Consider the following 15863-nt stretch of genomic DNA (forward strand, 5'->3'; position numbering starts at 1 on the left):
AAATTCCACTTGAATATGAGGAAGAACTTTACTGTGCAGGTGACCAAGCACTGGAACAGGGTGCTCAGAGAGGGTGTGGGGTGTCCCTCACCAGAGGTACTCAAGAAGTCTCAGGACACAACCCTGTGTCATATTTCTGGGATGACCCTGCTTGAACAGAGGTTGGACCAGATGACCACTGTGGTCCCTTCAGCCTGACCCATTCTGTGATCCTGCAAAGCACTTGGTACTGTGCAAAATGCTGTTGTACTTAATATTGCTGCAATACACACGGGCCTTGTGATTTTTTTTTAGTAAAGCAATTGATAAAAACGGGTACAGGTAAGAAAATGCCTGGATAAGCACTATTTAAAAAATTTCACTGATGCAGCACGTTAAGTCTCTGCATGATTCACTTGCATGAAAGATTCTCCTCTCAGTGAAAACATCCCTGTGATAAAGTATACTTCCTATTTAATTGGGCATGCCTGGGAGCTGAGCACACAGCATGTGCATGGGAAAGGGATGGGACCCAGCCCTGGGAACAAGAAAAGGCTGACTGAGACAAGATCAACATTTTGAGCACACAGCAAAGCAGATCTGGCTTTACCAAGGGACACAACTCCTCTGTGATTCCCAGTGCCCCTGCTTGTTCCACACTCAGGTCACCCTTTTGAGTGTGCTGTTCACTGAAGTGAGAAGAAAGATGAACTGCAGAGCACACACAAGCCTGAAACACTCACTAAGGGCAAATGCAATCCAGTTTACCAGCTGGCTTTGTGGTGCTGCTGGCAGCCTGTGTGATCAGACAGAAAGACAGCAAGTACAGTTAGAAAGGAGAATATCGGACTTGGATGTTTGTACAAGGCCCTGCTTATGCCCCTGGAAAGCAAATCTTGTCCTGCTTTTCTGCTACATACACAGGTGCCTGGAACACAGCCTGGACGTCCAAGCTTTTGTTTTCAACTCTTTTCCAGGCCACCTTCAAAGTTTTTGTTTTACACAGCACTGCCTGGCACCCCTACTGTGCCCAAGCTCAGCCCTCATTACAGCACCGTCTATAAACGTGACCTAATTTTTATGCCTGAATATCAACTTCCTGGACCTCTGCCTCTCTGCAAGGCATGTGCTGGGACAGGACCGCGTGCAGCTGCAAACCTGGCAGACTGGCACTGCAGAGAAGCAGCTCAAACAGGCATGGCAGTAAGCTGACCAGCATGTTGAATGCAGGTGCACGCAAGCACACAACTCACAAGTTGTCTCAGTCACCAAGCAGTTTAAGAACTGTGCAACATCACCTCGCTACCAACCAGTTCTCTGGGTATGGCGTAAAACAGCACGGACAGTATGAGGACCATGAAAACTCTTTAGAGCACAGTCCAAATCCCCTCAAATCTATTCTGCTATGCTTCTCCAGTGCAAAACTATTCCAGATTCCAAGAAGAGGAAAAACCTATAGACCACGCCACTGGCCACGCCAAAACATTGTAGAAGCAACCAAATCTTATGCAGTATGAATTACCCACAGGCAATCAGTATCAACCAGCTGTAGTCATTTTTAATGTTAACTGTAATAACTGGTATTTTCAAAGGTTACACAGTTAGAACCATAGAATTGTCAAGGTCAGAACAGATCTTTAATATCATTAAGTCCATCTGCAAAAGCCTCTGTGCTATAACTGACTCAGACCCAGCGCCTTTTGCAGTCCCGCTCACCCTTTACGGGGAGGAAGCCTTCACCTCGGCACCTTTGCTACCTCCCATGCACACGGGCTACCCCGGCCCGAGGCTGCCCTCGCAGCCAGGTCTCTGAGTAGGGGCCCAAGGCACTGCAGGGCAACGAGGAGGCGGCAGAGCTGCTTCCTTCCGAGCTCCAGGCCTCACAAACGCCGGCCAAGCCCCGCTCGCCATCGGCCTCCCCGACCAGGCCCGGCCCGGAGCGGCGGAGCCGCGCCATCACTGCGCATGCGCACCAGCCGCACCGCCACAGCTGCCGGGGAACGGGAGCGCTCCCGGCCCGGGCGCGGAGCGGGGCGGCATGGCGAGCCTGGTCCCCGCCGCCGCCTCCTCTCCCGCCGGAGCCGCGTCCCGCAGCAAGAAGCGCCCGGCGAGCCCGGGTACCGGCGGCGGCCCCGCTAAGAAGAAGAAGGCGACAGCGCCTGGCGGCTCACAGGTAATGGGGAGAGGGGGGCGGGGGGCGCGCATGCGCGGTAGCGAGCTGCCTTTCCCCGCCCTTTCCCGCCGTGCTGGGAGCGAGTCCCGCAGCCCCTTCCCCCCCGGGCTGTCCCCGCTCCCAGTGCCGCGGGTATCCCGGGACACACCCGCCTTCCCCGGCACCCCTGCCTCCTCCTCTCTCGTCCCGTCCCGCCCGGGCCGGCGGGGCCCTTGCGAGGTCGGGACGCCGAGTGCCGGGCCTTCCTTCGTGCCGCCGTAGCGTGGAGGTTGTGTCCCGTCCCCGCCATGGGCGCAGCTGGGCCGGTGGCGGCGGTCCCCTCTTCCTCGGGCCGGTGTGCGGCCCGATGAGGCAAAGCTTAAGCTGGATGCCGTGGAAGGAGGCTGCGTGTGTGAGCAGCGAGATACCGCGTGTGGTGGCACCCGTGTGGTGGGTGACACGTCCCGAGCAGCCGCCCCGCAGCTCGCTGTTCCCTCCCTGCGCTCCCTCCAGCAGCAGCAGCAGCTCTGTACGCGGGGCTGTGCCGGCTCTGTACGCGGGGCTGTGCCGGCTCTGTACGCGGGGCTGTGCCTGCTCTGTACGCGGGGCTGTGCCGGCTCTGTTCGCGGGGCTGTGCCGGCTCTGTACGCGGGGCTGTGCCTGCTCTGTACGCGGGGCTGTCTCAGCTCTGTTCGCGGGGCTGTGCCTGCTCTGTACGCGGGGCTGTGCCTGCTCTGTTCGCGGGGCTGTGCCTGCTCTGTACGCGGGGCTGTGCCGGCTCTGTACGCGGGGCTGTGCCTGCTCTGTTCGCGGGGCTGTGCCTGCTCTGTACGCGGGGCTGTGCCTGCTCTGTTCGCGGGGCTGTGCCGGCTCTGTACGCGGGGCTGTGCCGGCTCTGTACGCGGGGCTGTGCCTGCTCTGTACGCGGGGCTGTGCCTGCTCTGTACGCGGGGCTGTGCCTGCTCTGTACGCGGGGCTGTGCCGGCTCTGTTCGCGGGGTTGTGCCGTGCCCGAGCTCCGTGCGTACCCCAGATTCACAAATCTCCCACCCTGCGTGATGCTGATTTGAGTTTGAGGCAGCCGGGCTGTGGCGGAGGAGGGACTAGTGCTGGACAGAGCACAACCCAGGAGCCGCTGGGTCTGCTGTGTGCAGCGCACGTGGCCTTCTCTCAGTTGGACTGAGCGGATAGAAGATTTATCTACATGTGAAATGAAGATATAACCTCAGAGCCTGAGAGTTTTGGGAAACAGAGTCAGTCAGGGAGGGAGAAGGGATACTAATGTCAATTTGTCCTAAACTCCAGAACTCAATCCCAGCGGGTGGTGCAGCCTCACTTTCTGCATTGTGTCACACCAGCACCTATCCCCAGCTGATGTCATCTGCCTCTTGATGATGAGGTGTAGATCACACCATTATAAAAATAAGCAATCATTCAAAAAAGTTCTGTTCTGCATCTGCCTCTTGATGATGAGGTGGCATCTCATGCTCCAAAATGAAGTCCTAGAAGATGTTCAGAGTCAGCATGTATATGACATCTCTACAGACTTGAGATGCTGTTATGTCTTGGATTACTTCCAGAAAGATTTTGGTAGCTACAGTGGTCAAAAGAGGGTTGGAAAAAATGGCAGACTCCTTTCTTCCTCCAAGAAATGATTATTGTCAGTAATATTTCATGAGCTATAACAGTAGCATAGCTACAAAGTCTGCTCTACTGCCAGTTAGGTTGTTTGTTTTCACATCAGGAAAAATGCTCATGCATTTTTCAGCAATCTTCTCTCCAGGCAAATAGAAGCCATTGTGCACACACGAGAGCACAGACACAAACTCTTCCTCCTTGGAATGATGCTCTTGTTTTCACCCCCTGGCAGTTACATGGTTTATTTTCTGGTGGGCTTATCCTAGGACAGGGAGTACACACCACAGTGCTTAATGTCACTAACAAACTGCACCACAACTGTGAAAAATTAAACTGCCTGACATGATCATGTTTGACAGCTTTTTCAAGGTGTGATAGAGATGATGATCTGAATTTTCCAGTGTGGAGCAGTCTGTTCTGTGCATGTGTGTGTGTATGCAGATATAAAGCATTATGTATTGACATATAACTTAAATGTGAATAAAGGAATTCATGCTTAAGACTTCCCCACACCCTTCAGCCTCTAAAACTGTTTTCCAAAGTTCACACCAAACTTAATCTTGTGGACAGCTTCCAGTGTTATGAGACAATCCATGATTTCTTACTCAAGCTGGGTTTCAATACTGTGTGGCAAACAGTTTTTGTAATTCTCCTCACAAGTCATTTCAGTGGAAAAAGAAGTAATTTCTCAACACAACATCCAAGTCATCGTATGCATTCATTGACTTCAGCAGTGCAGATCAATCCCACAAGGAAAATAAAAAAATGCCACAGAAAATGTGTAACCTCAGGAATGGGATGAGAAACAGCTCATTCTAGCAATCTCATTCAATATTGTTGGCTAGCTCTGGAGTTAGCCACTTCAAACAGAAATGAAATGAGGGCTCTGCATGTTTTGAGTTAAAAATGTTGATTATGCCATAGCTCACCAAAATATGTCATGCCATAACTCAGCATTAAATGGTTTGTTTTTTAAGTAAACTGACATTATTTCCTTGGTTAGCTAGCAGACTGCAGGTAAGATAATCCCTACTGGAAGGTTTAAAACCACCTGCAGGGGTCAACTTAGATCTGGGGATCCCCTGTTTTATTAAGTAACAACTTCTGCTAAGAACCTTGTGCTGGCCTATATGACAATACACTTCCCATTGTGCCAACTGTGAACATCCCCGTGTCTCTGATTCCGTCTTTGTGAAATTAAACAAAAAGGGATTTTTGTTAGTTCTGCAAATTGTATACTTAGATTTTTTTCTCATGTGCTCTCTATCACAAGCAGCTGTCACAATGCTCACCCTGAAAGACACTCTGGTCTGGTAAAACTGCAAATTTTAAGAATGTGTTCATTTTTTTTATATAACAAATTTACATAAGAAGAGCAGTGTAATCAACTAGTTTGAGTGACTGTGTGTATCCTACAAGAAGGCACAATTATCACACAGCATGCAGCTTTTTATAAACCACATTTTGATTTTGTTTCTCCAACATGTGAATTGCTACTTTCTCTAAGATACACCTTAGGAACATCATTACCAAAAAACATTCTTCATCTTTTTTTTTTAGAGTGTTGTGCTAGTAACACCAAGGTTCTGGGTTCAATTCCCATATGGGCCATTCACTTGAGAGCTGGAATTGATGATCCTTGTTGGTCCCTTCCAACTCAGAACATTCTGTGTGATTTGTGTGAGTTACCGACCCAAAGGTATTGAGTCATATTTGTTTTGGAAGCACATTCCTCATAGGGCTTGTCAGTCATGTCTGCAGAAGGAGACACATGCTTTTTGGACACAATGCCTGTATTTACCAAATGTAATATTAAAAGTGAGTTTACAGGAAAGCATGATTGCAAATTGATTACTTCACTTTCATCAGCATTACACAATTATTCCTCCCATGTTGTTGTGCCACTGCAAAATACCTCAGTCTGTGCTGCAGCCCTGTTGAGGATTATTATGTATATTAAATGGTAACATGAATCTGTCAAAACCAGTGCTGTGTAGTGATTTATACAGCACCATTCCCTTAGATATCCCTGCCCAGTGGTTCCCAGTAGCTGCTGATTCACCTCCATCCCTGGCTCTTGTTCAGACTTGTTTCTAGGTCTCCTGTCTCATCAATTACTATCACTTAACCTGGGATAGAATCTTTGATACCGATCTTAAAATGCCACCAGTTGCTCTACCTTAATGTTCACACCATTATTTTATAAATTATACTGCAACAGGAAGCTTTTAAAAGAATATATTCTAGATCAAGATGTAAGTAATAAAGAAAAATGCTTTTCTGTGACAGCTGACAATCTTTAAAGATAGAATTTGCAGTAAGATGGGAGAATGATTTGGAAAAAAAGTTTCTGATTTTATCATAGGGAAAATTAAAGAGAGAAATTATGCTAAATAATGTAAATTAAATTTGCTTACCTTATTTGTGAAATAACTTCAGACTTAAACTGGTGAGGTATTTATATTGATTTTATCTATAATTATTATTATAGAAGTACTATTGATATGTCTGCTTAATGCTTTCTGTATTTCTCATTCTATGCTTAAAAGCAAAAGCAACAACAATGTTAGAAAATAAAATCAAAATGGTTTTGTTACTGTCCTGTTAAATAAGCTCATCTAATGCACCACACAAAAATAAATGGAGTGATTCTGACACAATTAGAACTCTATTTTTATTTTAGATGTATCTGGATTATGATGTTTTTATCTTGTAAACTGAAGATCATCAGATTTCACAGTTCTGATAGACAGCTGTAAGTTCAATAAGTGGACTTAAATATATACATATTAACATGGTTACTGTTATGTACTCAAAAGCTGCCCACGAAAGGCAGGGAGCTTATCCTAGTACATAAACAGCACAGAATTTGACCCTAAATTTCAGTAAATTTAATCAATTTTCCTGTCATGCTGTTTTACCAAGCCTAGCACTCTTAGTAGGAAACCATCAAATAAATTTTAAAATAACTTTTTTTAAAGAGCCCATTTGATTTGGCTGTTGGTTCCTGAAAATCAAGGTTAGAGTGAATGAGTTGAACTACAGAATTGGCAAGTACCACTAGAGCTACTGAGCTGAGCTGCTGCTGTCACCATGTTCTGGGACAATCTCCTAGGGGACCTCCTTCAGTGTGCACAGTATGACAACTTTCTGAATGAAAATTAAAAATTACCTACTTACCACTTCAGACCTTGCTTACTGCAATCAGTATGATACCAAACTTATTCTAATTATTTTAGTATTAGGCTTATTAGACTTACAGACTTTCTGCTAGACCATATGAACTTTCTGCTACAGAAAAGCATGATTCTTCTTTATAGTTGGGAGTTTGATAAACAAGTAGCATTTCTCACCAATCCACCTGCCCTAAAAGACAGAAGGAACCTGACACAGTGTACTAGTAGGGAGATATAAGTACATATTATTTGCCAGTTTATTAAAAAGCTGTCATGTCATTATGCTCTAGACTACACTGTTTGTTTTAAAACCTCTCATCCTGTAAGATTGTAACAGTAACCAAAAATACTTGAATTTAACCAGTGAAGCAGTTCCAGTCTGAGGCTACTGCTTGCCTGGAATGGCATCTTTAAAAGATACAGTGTGTTCCCACGGGATGTTAATTCAAAGCTAATGAAATTGATTTAAATGACACTTCCGTTGGATAAAATACAGATACCATGATAGATTATAGGTGATTGCTACTTACTGATAAAAACTGCTAAGGTGAGCTCTTCGAGTTCAGCCACTTGCACAATTGTACCAAACCCTACCCAAGAGTTTTGGCTCTTACAGAACTGGCAGCCAGTCCAAAACAAATTGCCGTGTCTTAACAAGAGTTTTAGCAGGTAGCATTTCAATTGGCTGAGCCATCCCACACATACCAACGTGCTCTGGCCTCACGGTGCATGTCACCAGACCACAGAGAACCCCCCAGACTTGCAGCTCTCAGAGGGTCACTGCTTATATCTAATCCTTTCAGAGTCTGCACCACAAAGATACTTGCTGCAACAAAGCTGATAGTGAATAGCTGCAATACTGTTCCAAAATACATCTTATTTTCAGGCAGTCCACTAAGGAGAAATGGGATTATCCCGAAGCGCCATTTTTTGTCACTTGCACATTTGAAGTTAAATCTGTTAAAGAACGAGAATCCCTCCAGTCCCTGATGAGGAAAAATGGTAATTAAAAGACAAAAAGCAGATTTTCTACAGAAATCTGGCAAAATTTATGTGTGTTTTAAGCTTAGCTGTATTTTAAAAAGGGAATTGCTTTTCTAGAGCAATCTAGGTTAAAATGGAAACTGTCAAAACAGAGCTAAGAATTAACTTTGCTTGACATTTATCACATTTTGAAGGCTTCAGATGGTCTGTAATCATAAAAGTATGTGAATTTCTAAACCAGTCAATGCCAATCTCAAAGAATTACCTACCTCCCCCAACCAAATGTGAATAGGTTTTAGTTTTACAGTAAACACAGATTTGTTATGTTGTAAAAAGGCAAAAGCATATGTGTGTTGCCTTTTACTATGAGCATCAGTATGCTGGTGTCATGGGTTTTTTACTCTTCTTCACTTGTCCTAGCACACAATTTTAATCTCTCCTTAAGCTAACATAAAATTGAGTCTTGCTATGAATACACTTAGTTTTAGGATTCATAATAAACATGTAGGAAATTTAGGAGACTTAATAAAGATGGTTCTCCACTTCTATCATAAGGAGATAAAATAGCATAGGTTATTTTTTTGAAGGAGAAAGAGCAGTCTAAAACACCTCATACATGTACTTTAGCATGAAATTTTCTCTGGAGAGATAGTACCCCTAAAAAGTGATCTCAGAATCCAGTTAGTACTGTAAAATATTCAGATTAACAAAAGAAAATTTGCAGTAACTTAACTGTCTAGATATTGCAGATTTGAAGGGGTGTTGGACTGTTTTTCACATTTTTCTAAAGTGCAATAATTGTGTTTGGTAGTAACTTCAATTCTTGCTGTAGCAAGGCATTTGTAGTTATGTCAATTATATATTATATCTGTTTATTCAACGCGTTCATTTTGGATTAGAAAGGCTAATATTAATTTATTAGCCAGGGAGGGTTGTGAACACATTTTTCAGACATTCCAAGAAAACAGAATGGAGAGATTGGCTGTTTATTTAACCTGCAGAAAGCCATAAAAGCTGTGACACACTGTGTTGGGAAGTATGCCTGGCCCTGACACAAGAGTTCATATCCATAAACAGCGTGTGTTGCCTCACTGCAAAGCACACCTGCAACTTTAAGAGGCTCAATTAGGCAAATGGATTAGTTTCTCATTACTGGAATCCCAGTCTCCTCCTATCTTCCCTCTTATCCACCTCCACAAGTCTCAGCTGCATGCTCCAGCTGTGTGCACATCATGCCAGCTTCGGCTCTCCCCAGACCTGTTCCCACCGACAGAGGTCTGCTGTCAGGATTTGCCAATCATTCCCCCTCCCCTGGAAGCTGCATTGCTGCTGCCCTGGTGAACTGGACTGATTCACAGGGAACTCTGGCAGCTGTGGGGTGTAGCACAAGGAAGAGGCACGACCAAGTGACAAGGAAAACACTTGTCCACTACAAGCAACCTACTTCATGAGCTTTCATACTCTTAATTCCGGATTTCGTGAGTTGACTGTAACAGACTAAATGAAATGCTTGATCCCGTGTCCCTGCCTGCAGGAAGGCCTGGAAAGTAACAGCTTCATCTGTCATATTGCTTGTCTGTCAGCCCCTAAGTCCCTCAGCTGATTCTGCTAACTGTGAGATGCCACCAAAATAAGTTATCAAGAAATATGTACTGGTCCTAATTACACTTCTCCCTGAAGATTTAGGAAACTCATTCTACTTGGGATTCAGAACCATGAACATCTGCCTTTTTGAAAGCAGGTATTATATCCTTTCTTTCAAAAGTAGAAGCACACTTATGCATTGATACTTGCTTTTTATATCATCTGTCCTTACAACTCCCTAATCTGTCCTCCACTTGATGTTACCTGCCACTGCCTGCAGGGATTCAAACCCTTTTTTCCCAAGCACACCCTAACCACTGGGCTAAAAGCAGGTCTGGTGTGGGAGTGTGGAATGATGTTCTCCTCTACAGCCAAGGATGGAGGTTTTCTCTCTGTTCCAAAGAGAACAAATCCGTAGTTTGGTAATGAACATGGTTATCAGAATGGTCTGCTTATGTATTTATAGCCTGCTTATGCATTTTAGGTCTTTATTTCTGTTTCATATTTTGTCTTAAGATAATTTTAATACAAAAAACACAGTTCTGCAAATATCAGAACTAATTCCCTTTCTAAACTCTACTCAAAAAGGGAAATAGTCCTGCCATTTAATAAGATATATTTATGCTGTAGTAAAATACAATACTGTTAATTCAAGAAACAAATTTGAAATGGATAGAAGGAAACTGTTTTGTGAGTAATACATACTTACACTGTGGCAGAGCCATAATTTTGGAAGGGGTTAATATCTGTGGCTACATGTCATGTAATTGTCCTGTCCCAGGATGTAAGTACTGGCTGACTCAGGAAGAAAACCTGACCTTGCTGATTAAAAGAGCCTGCTGTGGATAAGGAGTGTTTTTGAGAATTAAAAGATTAAATTCCTTTTATAAAACATTTTAGGCCATTGCTCAGATACCACATGAAAAGAGACTCTTAGTATCATATTTGCCTTTTTATCATTTATTAAACAGAGAAGTATGATTTGTTGTGTAATTAATCAATTTTCAATAAACATACAAAATTCCATGCTTCTGTGTACAACCTACCTAATATGTGTGCTACATAAAACCTGATGTAATTAAAAAAGATAGCTGATTTTGCAGTCATCCACAGGCCTAGAGGTAAAACCTACACAGTTTTAAGCAACTTTTAGGTTTTTGAGTTCTTGCCCTTGGAGTGTTGACATGCTTGTAGCTTTACTTAGCCTAATGTTCATAAGGATGCAGTGTGATTTTAATGATGGCCTTATTTATTGCTTCCTCAGACTTTTACTTTTCTGAGTTAATGAAAGAACAAGAAGAAAGGCAGGAAAGGCTGAGACACCTGATAGTTTCTGCATAAATTAGACAAGGTTTACAAGTGTGGCTAGTGTCACTTAAGCAGTACAGCTGGAAAGCTCAAATCAAATTTCAGGCATTTAAGTGTTTTCTCATATTTGAAAGTGAAACAGCAACTTCCCAAGCTAAATACAGAAGTACTGCTTAGAGTTTGGTTAGATATGAATCAGGGAGATCATATTTGCAGCAAAGGTTGTTGGCATCTCAGGAGTGTAGGCAATGTTCATCAGGCAAGGGAGAAAGTATTGTGAAAGCACTCATTATTTAGGATAAAGGTGGAGGGAGTTAAAATCCTCTAGGAAGCTGGTGAAAGTTATGTGCCATAAAAAGTCTTTCTGTTGAATCTGTGGTGTATTGGTATGCAGTCCATCCAAAAACTTGTCCTAATTTTCCAGATAAACTGGTACCTTTAATAAGAGATGACTGCTCTGCTTAAAAACTTGGTTACATTTATGCCCTGAAACCATCAGGACTACAGCAAAATACTGCTGAATTGGAACATGCAGAAATTAGGGCAGTAATTAATGTGCATTATGTGACTGCTTAAGACCAAAAGAGCTTTTTGTTACTAAAACCAGTGTTTTCTATTTTAGAAGATACTGATTTCTAGCCGGGGAGATGGAGAGCTGCATGGAGAGTTGTGCAATCCCTGCTCTTGGAAGTGTTTGGGGCCTGCTGGGGCACAGCCCCAAGAATCTAGTCCAAGGTCAGTTTTGACCCTGCTTTGAGCAGGAGGTGAGCTGGTGACCTCCTGAGACCCCTTCCAGCCTCAGTGATTCAGTGTTGCTGTGCCACCTGCCAGCTGTCTGACTGTGTGACTAAGATGGGTGTGTCCTCTCCCTGAACAAACAGTCCCGCACTCCTGTCATGGGCACATTCAAACGCGAAAACTACCACAAAAACCAACTACTCCCTTTAGACAGTATAAAGTCTCTCTGTGCTGTAACAATGGTTATGTTTTAGTAGAACTGCTCTTCCCTTGAAAGGACAGGACAATGTTCTGACAGCAAAATTAGCTGGTAAAGTCAGCAAACTGGAATAGAAGGCCATTTTTCCTTGATGTATGCACAGTGTACTCAGGCTTCTCAAACCAAAGTAGTAATCTGGAAAGGTCTTATTCTTTAAGTTGATTATCTTTATTTACATAGTCTAGAACTAGAAGTGCTAGTTTAAGTCTCACATTAATGACCTTGAATTTCCTCCAGTCAGAAATTCCGTTTTCATCTGACTTTTTGTTAAACCTACTTGTTGCAGCCAGAATTGCCTTTTTTTACAGATACAGACTTGCCCTTTTTATGCTTGTCCTTTTTTTTATCTGTCCAAAAGGTATTTTTTTATTTGCTGAATAATTCATTGTGGGAAATGTCTTAAAACAGGATCCTGTTAAACTTGCCACAAAATGTTAAATACTATGTTTCCCCTTTCACCTACAATTGTGGATGTGATACCAAAACTTCACTGATTCTAATGTAGTGGCAAGTCAAGTCTTTTAATAGTTCTGTTTTATTTCAAGCAAAAAAGGCAGTTGGGATAGGAGTTTATTTGAAAACATGAACTGTCTGGCACTTTTCAGATTTGCTGCAGTTCCTCAACTTCAATATATGGTATCAGGGTGAAGTGCCACAGAACTTGCATAGCTGAGTAAACAACCACCTACTTGTACAAATGTTTCTGCAGAAATATGTCAGAAATTTGCCTTCAAATTAGCTCTACTATACAACCCTGTCTTCCCTTTTTCTCCTGAGCTGCCTCAAAATAGTCTACAAGAGATACTTATATTACCTTATTTTCATCTAAATTAGAATTTGCCATATGTTTATTTTAGTTCAGTTGTCAGGTTGGTTTTTTTTTCATTATCCAGTTAAATGTAGGTATCCATTGGATAATGCAGTTCTGCTGAGTACAGGAACTGGTGCACTATTCAAAGTTGGAATGGTGAGTAGTGAGTTTACTAGAGAGAGTGAATGCAGTATCCAGGGCATGTGCAAGCAGATTTTTTTTTTGTCCCATAATATGAGACAAACAATAAAGATGACAGATTTAGCTTGAAGAAGTTTAAAGTCTGAGGTATAGTTTATTTTCTTGTCTTCTTTAAAAGACCTCTGGAGCATCTGATAAAATTACTGCTCTCTCATGCATTGTACCTTTGATAACTTTTTGAAGATCTTTAGAAAGAATGTATTTGTTCCTGTAGCATTGCAATGTTTCACAGATCAGTGTACCTAAGCTTTGTGTTTCTGACATGGTGTTTCAGTATGGCAATCTTAAATACCTGTGCACAAATGGAAAAACCTTCTTCTAAGTAACTTTAGACTGCAATGCACCATGGCAGAAGTAGTGTGGTTAGCAGAAATGAAATAAAACTACAATTTTAATATCCCTAAAGTGACAAGAAAAACAGAATCAAGTGCTAAAATGTGCAAAAAATAGGGAAAATGCAAACGTGAATATTTGTTTCCTGTATTGGTTTATCCAATAGTCCATAACATTTTAAAGGTAAAATTTAACTGTTCTAATCCAGGTGTGTTTTTTCCTTAGGAAAATAGATAGAGTAGGAGCTCTGAAAGATACCCCCTTTTTTCAGTTGAAACTATTTAATTGCCTTTCCTTGAAGAAATGTTGTTTTGTTTTTCTTTGTTACTCAAGTGTTATTTCCCATCAGAATGGATGATGTTCTACAGAATGAACTACAACGTGGAAACTGAAGGGGGTGTTTTTGTTTGTTTTTTTTCAGAATGAAATTAGTCTCCCATCAATCATAGGAGCTGATAACTTTTTGCTTTCCTTGTCCTTGATTCAGTCACGTGTAGATGAATGGACTTGGATCCTTCTCCTGCCTTGGCTGAAGGCTGTTACTCGCACAGGGATTCTGGGATGCTCCCTGAGCAGCATTACAATGTTAATGGCACATGAGCATATTGGAATATTGTAATCCTCCACTCTTTTCTCCTGAACCACTTTGACCTTAGCTGTTCTGTATCAAATGATGTATTTTTACTTTAAGATGCAGTTTAGACAGAGTCCTTGACTGATTTTTTCTGATAGGGAAAGGAACATACTGGCAGTTTTTTTATAAAAATTCAATTGTGATTTAGTGTAGTCTTTTTTGCTAGTATGCTTCCATCCATTTTCAGTCTTAAAGCCCATCAATTTAGGAGACTTTTTCTATTTAGAGGGATCAAAATATTCTGTTAGCTGAGCTCACTTTTACCCTTGATACAAGTATGACCCAACACCTGCTTTTGGATTCTACATATACTGAAAGTTTTAGCTCTAGGCCCACTTTGGCAATGCCATTCAGCTTATGATTACAAATTTGTCCAAGCTATAATTTTCTTAATAAAGAAAACTGTCAAACTTTATAAACAAGGAGTAGTCCCAATCCACCAAATCTAAAAGTGAGAGATCTCTTGCTATTATTTAAGCCAAAGGGAGCTTTGTGGCAAATGCAAATTAAACCAAGTTTTTTTGGGATAGCGTGAAGCTATTCACAGTTGTGTCCCAATTACATTTTATTTGAGACTTTTCCCCACAGGAAATAGTAATTTTTTTCCTTTAAATATCTGTAAGTTATAAAAATTTGCCTATCACAGTACTTAAATTTCCTTAAATAGGAAAACATATTTGGCATTTGAAATCTCTTGAGACTAAATCCAAGCTTTTTACTGAGGCTTGTCATCTTATTCTGTGTTTGACTGCTTAATAATTTTGAAGAGAAGAAATTGAACTTGAGTTTTTCTAGGTTTGTTTGTTGTTTGTTTGGGTTTTTTTTAAGTGAGCAGTACCATTATGAAAGGAGATCTTGTGTCATGAAATTGCTATGTCTTTTTCCCCCAGGATTTTAAGAAATGCTTGAGAGGTGGGGGATGTAATTAAAATCTTATTCTCCCTTTGGTTGCATTTTTAATTTTGAATTCTAACCCTCGCACATAATAATAGAGCTTTGCATTAGGGTGTTTTATACCTCTATCAAAGTGACTAAAGTAATTAGTATTTTATACATTTTGGTAAGTATTTTGTCACTGGAACCACCAGTGCAGGTGAATGATAATGGTTTTATGCTCAGGCACTGACAGGACCCTAAATGAGAATGTCGCCTTTTAATCAAGAGCACTTGGAGTCTATGGTATTGAAATGCCCTACAGAGAGCATAGAAAAGCCATCCATCACTTTGTGACAGTCCAATCTTTTAGTGCATGAGTAAAATTTTATTCAGCCTTTCTGAGGCAGTTGGAATGTGAGATGTTTAACTCGCCTCTGAACAGCAGAAGTTCAGAAGCATAATGTCGAGATTGCTATCTGGGCAGCTTATGTGGCTTTGTGTATTATCTTTATTTATTTAAATTGCTGTTGAAGTGTTTTCCATGTCCTGCTTTAAACACCTTCCCCCATACTCTTACATCAGCAGAGATTATATCTAAATTTTAGTCATACATTTGAGTTAATTTGCCCAGTTGATTAACTCCTGATGCTCAGTGGAAATACTCAGCAAGTCAGAGGAGAAGAACCACTGCTTTAGGAAAGTCAGGTTTTATAAGTCTTGTGCAGGTAAGTGGTATGTGACTCAAAAATCCTCTGGGAAATGGTTAGAAGAAGTGCATTTAGTGATACGTGTACTTGGAATTGTAAGTTTGAATTATAATAGTCCAACAATCTCATTTCAAACTTTGTGCTGTTATGTTTGTTATTAACAAACCTCTTTCAGCTTTCTTTATAAGTGAAAACAGCAGTAGCATCTGAGGACAATGTGGTAATTTAAGCAAAAATATTTTTGTTGTCAGGCCTTTGGGATATTTACTTGTGATGTCAGTGGAAGCAAAAACCTATGCCAGGACCTTTGTCTTTTAAGATGAGTTGACAGTGATGAAACCCACTGACTTAGATGGATTTACTCCCAATTTAAACTGGATACACAAATGACTTGCCAACCATAGTAGCTGCTTGAAATCAAGGACAAGGATCTGCACTATACTTATTAGCTGGATACTACTCAGGATTTCAAGGTTTTTTAAGT

The 15863-nt window shown here is 41.8% G+C and overlaps 1 protein-coding gene across 1 annotated transcript in view; it reads left to right on the forward strand.

Annotated features, from left to right (window-relative positions):
* Positions 1-2002: 2002 nt before the first annotated feature.
* Positions 2003-15863, forward strand: part of INO80C (INO80 complex subunit C) — a 30552-nt gene continuing 16691 nt past the window's right edge. The window contains exon 1 of the mRNA XM_063163694.1: positions 2003-2152. Within this exon, the coding sequence (XP_063019764.1) occupies positions 2018-2152 (135 nt within the window). The 5' untranslated portion in view covers positions 2003-2017. The remainder of the gene's footprint in view (positions 2153-15863) is intronic.

The sequence above is a fragment of the Melospiza melodia genome, chromosome 1 (assembly GCF_035770615.1).
Source record: "Melospiza melodia melodia isolate bMelMel2 chromosome 1, bMelMel2.pri, whole genome shotgun sequence".
Classification (NCBI taxonomy): Eukaryota; Metazoa; Chordata; class Aves; order Passeriformes; family Passerellidae; genus Melospiza; species Melospiza melodia.